A 6,058-nucleotide genomic window follows, 5' to 3' on the forward strand; every position below is an offset into this window, starting at 1 on the left:
CGTTGATCGTCGCGGCCTTGACGCCTTATTAAGCATGAAAAAGCACAACAATTATAAACAACTTCCTGGTTGCTAAGGATAAGCTATAGCTGACAAGCCACTGATTAATTCTAGACACTGTTTAAGAATTTCGATGAGAAAAACAAGAAAATGATATGAAAATTCCGTTTGATGCGTTTTCGCGCATACCTCAGACCAAATTTCGAGTATTATTTTCCATCCAAGCCATTTTTAAATTGAAATTACGCGAACTAGTTCCATAAACAAGTTCATTTAAAGAACATGAGTTTTCACTCATTTTACCCTTCATTAATTTTATTGATACTTTCTTGAGCTACTGGTTCGCCATAACAGAGGCAAACTGAACTAGTTCCGACAAATATGGTTCCTTTAGATAACCAAATTGTGCACATTTCCAAACTAAAAGCTCAATTTGAAACCGATATGATTCTGACTCCTGAAATTTTTGGTTCTTTTGAACTACTGGTTCCAATCTGTTAACAAATTCAATGCAATGAAACTAGTTATTTTTATAAACGTCTTTACAACAAGGACTCAGTTATGAAAATGAAATCGATGGAACTAGTTCTTTTTTTTTAAGAAATTGAAATCGATGGAACTAGTTCTTTTGATTTAGAAATTGAAATCGATGGAACTAGTTCTTTTTGTTTAGAAATTGAAATCGATGGAACTAGTTCTTTTTGTAAACTCAACTACTAATCTGCTAGGAGTTCCACGTTTACTATGTGTTGATTATGCTCCTAGTTTGCCCGATCGAGTCAACTGGAACCAGTTTGCTTTAAAAGTCACGTTAGAGCCTGCTGTTCGCAGTTGGCTTTGCTTATCATATATATCGCTTCGTTGTGCTATTATTTCCATATAGTTTACGGACAACAAGCAAATACATCTTGGCAATAAACAAAAATTTCTTGACACACATTTGTTGTAGACAAAAATTATTCCGAAAAAATAATAACCATATAAAGACCATGTTATCGTTTGTCTTCTGGAGAAACGAGTCTAAGAGGAACCCGCGAGAGAATGTCTCGCAAATCTGGAAGGATTTGAATGCAACATTTGTGACGTAAGCAATAAAAATAAAGAAAGAGCGAGAGGGATAGAGACATCTAACATATGCCTGTTGCAGTTTTCTCGGCTGGAGCTGGCTGATTTACACCATTGCCGTTATTGTCATCTCTATTTGCGGCTACTTCGCCTACTGCGAAAGCTGCCGAAGAACTGAGATTGTTCGACGCAGACGCGTCATTCAACGCGCACAGGAGCGGTAAGTGAAAAACTAGAAATATAAAACTCACTTCTACGAATACCTATACGTAGAGAGAGAACCTGTTACACTGTTTAATATAACACTCAGAACCTTTGAAAATCGCATAGAAGAGACCTTCGTTATTGCACTTCGAGTACTAAGCGTCTTTTGCACCTCCTCCTCTTCCACTTTCCTTCAGCTTCCTCCTTCTCTTTCCCTTTTTCTTCCACTTCCTCATCCATCATCTCTTCCACCTCACCTACCATCATCATCTTCAAAATGCTCTTCCTCCTTTGCTTCCAATTTCCAATTTCCACCTATTTCACATCGTTCTCCTTGTCCTCTGCACCATCTACTCCTCTTCATTACTTTTCATTCCTATTTTCAAGCTATACATTCTTCAGAATCTTTTTAATACTTTTCCTCTTCATTCAGCATTTCTAATTTTCTTGTTCCTTTTCTTCTTCCTTCTCCATTAGGCTTTCCTATCCATACACCTCCTACTACATCACCTTCTTCCCTTATCGTATCTTGGTAAATTTCCATTTATAACTCCCTAACCCATTTCTCTGAGCGACCTAATTGGATCTGTTTATTTAGCTGCTTGTTTATCTCTATTTTAGACCACCTCAGAAACGACGTCCAAATGCTGCGTATCGCGACCATCAGATCTATCGACACATCATCCTCAGTGTGGCCAAGTATATGAAAAATCCGGAGGGCGTGCGGCCCTTTATCGACCACATGGACCATTTATATCCGCTGCGACACTCGCAGGCTGAGATGCAGCTGAACATCGGTCACACTGGCATTGAGGCAAATGATTCTGCAGTGGATTGAGCAAAGGAAATGTTGTCACCTGCTACTATTTTGACTATATTTTACCTTCCTTTTCGTTCAAATTATCGAACTACCCATGCGATCCATACTTTACACTGTAAATTTTGATAACCGCCCTCGCCCTTTTACGCCAACCATCATACTGTCTAAACGAATACAAAATTAAAGACAGACGCTCTTCAGTTTCGTATTCATCTTCTTTCTGTTTAGTTCATGCGCACTCGCCGCAGATGCGGCCTAAAAATATGCAATGGCTATTTATAACAGCAGAATCGCCGCCGCTTCCAGTCAGGCGACTGGAAAGACCAACAAATATAAACAAATGCCATGTGCGTTGAAAAAGCTCGGCGAAAAAAGCGTCGCACATAAACTAGGCGAAAGCTCAACTGTTCTCGCTCTCTGACTGTCTCTCTTCCTGTTGCGTGTTGTTGCAGGCGCTCGTTCCAGCACGCTCTCTCGTGCTCTTGCTCTCGTGCTTTCTCCCCGTTCTGTCTCTCGGGGCGTTAGTCCAATTGAAGTTCGATATGCTGGCCCAGTCGCCAGTCGCCAGTCAGACATTCAGCGCGTCGCACGTACGCACGCATCGAGCAGCAGCAGCAGCAGCAGCAGCAGCAGCAGCAGCAGCAGTAGCAGCAGCAGCGCGGGCGCGTTCAGTGGTTGTTGGAATCAGTCAGACACAAACACACACATACGCATACCAATACACCTACACACGCACACAGGCGTACAGCGGCCAGCAAACAAAATTTTCTGTTCTTTCTGTTCCGCTTTTGGCCAACAAAAAAAAAAAAAAACAAAAACGGAAAAAGTTTTTTCACTTGATTATTCTTTCCAACTATTTTGTGTGTCAACGAAAAACGGTGGAAAATAAAAGTAAAGGCAGGAAATTGGTGAAAATTTCCAATTTTCCGCAAGTAAATTATGCAAATTTATTTAATTAACTTGTGAATAATTGAAAAAAAGCAGATATAAGTCAAGGCGCACACCTGCGCACATGTTACACAGACACTCCGTGTGTATGTGTGCGTGTGTATGTGTGTGCGCGCTTGCTTGTGTGTGTGTTGAAGGCTAAGCGAGGCAGCAGCAGCAGCAGCCGAAGCACAAGAAAAGCCAACAAGTAAAACAAAAAAACTGTGGCATGTGCCCCAAAAACATTGGGGCAACATCAATGCCAGGTAGCACGTGTGTGAAAATTAAATGAAAATTGTGAGAATTACTTGAAATTTCAGTGTTATTAAAAAAAGGAAAACTAAACAAAAAATTTTTTCAGTGTTTCAAAAAAATGATAACTAAAACATTTCCAAAAAAAAACCAAAAAATAAATAGTCGATTTTTTATATAATTTTTATTAAAAATAATAATACTTAAAATATATATAAAAAGTTAAGTTAATTCGAAAGTTTTTGGATTTTTTTATTTTTAGTGTTTTTTATTTATTTAAATTAAATTAAATTGAAAATTTCAAAAAATTATAAAAAGATAAATTTATTCTATTTCTTAATTTATATGCATTGAAAAACTTATTTTCTTATTTGTTTTATGTTATTGAACATATCTTAATAAAAACAATTTTTAAAAGCCATCAAAGAAAACTTTGAAAACTTTCACAAAGGTTTTTAATTTCTATATAAAATAAATAAAATAAATAAATAAATAAATGAATAAATAAATAAATAAATCAAAGCTCAACATAACTTTTAAATTCATAAACAATTTACTTAAATACAATAATATAGTAAAGTTAACTGAAATATATAGCAAATAAAATTTAATTTTTATTTTAAATCTAAAGATAAAAAATTACGCATTTATGTAATTATATTGAAAGCTTATAAATTATTAAAAATTTATTTAAAATAAAATAATGCAAAATAACTGAATAAATGTTTAAAATTACCTCAATAAATTCAACTTGACTCATCTTATTAAGCCAGCTGTGCGCCACAGCGTGTTATCACTGTACTCCCACAAAAACCTGTCTAATGCCTCACACTTACATTTATCTAAATGTTATTTTAAGCCCAAATCTAAATAGTTTAAATATCAACTTTTTGTTATCTATAATTTATTTAAATACATGTATTAAAATATTATTTGATTGATTCATGAGCGTGAGCCGTGCCGTGCTAATGCGACCCGCCTACGCACCTAGACATTTGAATGTTTTCTCTGAACCGTTGCAGCCAAACAAAGTGATAAAGACAAAGTGTTCAAGACAAAATGTAATAAATATTTAACTAAATATACAACAACAGTAAATAACAACAAAAACACCAACAACAGCAGAAACCGAAATCAAATCAGTAACAAAAAAATAAAATATAATAAATGTTGAACAGCACTCAAAAGATGTCAAGTCAAAGGTGAGTATACAACACTGGCTGCAGCCATAGACACACCTAGAAACAAGTACCACACTCACTCACTCACATACACATACATCCTACCTCAACAGCAGCTAGCGAAGCAGCAAAGCAAAACATAAACAACCCCAAAATGCCCACAAGAGCCAAAGCCAAAGCCAAAGCGAAAGCCTAACGGTTCTAGCAGCCAAATGCTGCGCAGCAGCTGCGTCGACGTCTCCGCAGCTTCTGTGCAGCTGTGCCGCAAATAGGCAGCGCAAACAAGCAAATTTACTTGAAAAGCTCAATGCAAAAAATGTTTGGCTAGCGAGCAGAGACTGAGGTAGCGGCAGCGGCAGCGGCTGCGGGCACTGACAGAGGCTGAGGCAGTGGCAGCGCAGTCAGTAGCTAGTTGAGATTAGCAGCAGCAACCAAAGCCAAGTCGCTGCGTAAATATTGAAAAGCTCATTTGAGCAGCGCTGCCTGCGTCGCAACAGCTTAAGTGTTACATTTTCTCTCTCACACACACGCACACATGCATGCAACTTTGACAGGCATTGGCTTATCAATTGAAACAGATTTAACAGTGCATGCAAAAATATGATTATGAATATGATATGCAATATAAAGAAAGTAGCTTCTGAACTTTAATAAATAAACGAACTTTTCTTATTTAGATAATTCGCTTAAATTTGTATCTTTTTAGGGATATTGCATGCGTATCCTTTTCTCTCGCTTCGCTACATTTTACGAACAACTTTTGTTTTATAGGCAATTTGTCTTTTGTGTGGGTGAAGAGGGGGTGGGGTAGTCGTGCTACTGTCATAAAATTGAGCCGAGCCCAGCTGAGCTGCTGCTGCTGCTAGCGCTGGCGCTGGCGCTGGCGTGTCCTTGCGTCCTTATCTATAGCCGCTTTCTTCGGCTTTCTTTGCTTGCCCGTCAAGTTGTTTATTTTGTCGTAAATTTTTTGCTCAAGGACGAGCGACCGACAGGCCGAGTGAGCGAGCGAGCGACCGACCGCCCGTATCATAATCATGCCACTGACATGGGCCACTTTATCGATCACACAATGGGAAATTTCACACCTTGCCACCGGCTGTGGCACCACCAGCTTTCTGCTGCGCCCCACCTCAAGGTCGTCTTTGCTTGCCTTTTGCATAATTCAAGGGTCTTCAGATCGAAGCTAGCTCTCTCACTCTCTTGTTCTCTGTCTCCCTCTCTCTGTTTGACTGCTTGTGGCACAGTTGCAAGTTTTCACACATGGCTGGCTGCATGCAACATTTTGCGCTGTGCGTCCAGCGCACAAATTGCATTGCATACTTCAAGGCTAGCCTCTAATTTACATGCCAAATGGCGCATGCCACACACTTCCCTCGCTTTTCCACACATTTCCCTCTTACACTTTTCAATTTTTCTGCCGTTTTTCTTGTTAAGCCACCCTTTTGTTCTTATTACCACATTTATGAGCTGCGACGTAATTGTTTTTCTTACCACCCACGCTTTCAATTAGCCCAGCTGCAGCACAATATTCCACTGCATACATGACGTATTTATATATATATAAAAAAAATATATATATTTATATATATATATACATGTGTACATATAT

The 6,058-nt window shown here is 38.3% G+C and overlaps 1 protein-coding gene across 1 annotated transcript; it reads left to right on the plus strand.

Moving 5' to 3' along the window:
* The first annotated feature begins 875 nt into the window (after nucleotides 1-875).
* On the plus strand, nucleotides 876-2,275 carry LOC111591924. The gene is made up of 3 exons (XM_023303850.2): nucleotides 876-1,084; nucleotides 1,148-1,285; nucleotides 1,891-2,275. The coding sequence occupies exons 1-3, from the start codon at nucleotides 990-992 to the stop codon at nucleotides 2,105-2,107; spliced, it is 450 nt and encodes a 149-aa protein (XP_023159618.1). The 5' UTR covers nucleotides 876-989; the 3' UTR covers nucleotides 2,108-2,275.
* The last annotated feature ends 3,783 nt before the right edge of the window (nucleotides 2,276-6,058 follow it).

Source organism: Drosophila hydei, unplaced genomic scaffold (assembly GCF_003285905.1).
Source record: "Drosophila hydei strain 15085-1641.00,03,60 unplaced genomic scaffold, DhydRS2 tig00000283-arrow-arrow-pilon, whole genome shotgun sequence".
Classification (NCBI taxonomy): Eukaryota; Metazoa; Arthropoda; class Insecta; order Diptera; family Drosophilidae; genus Drosophila; species Drosophila hydei.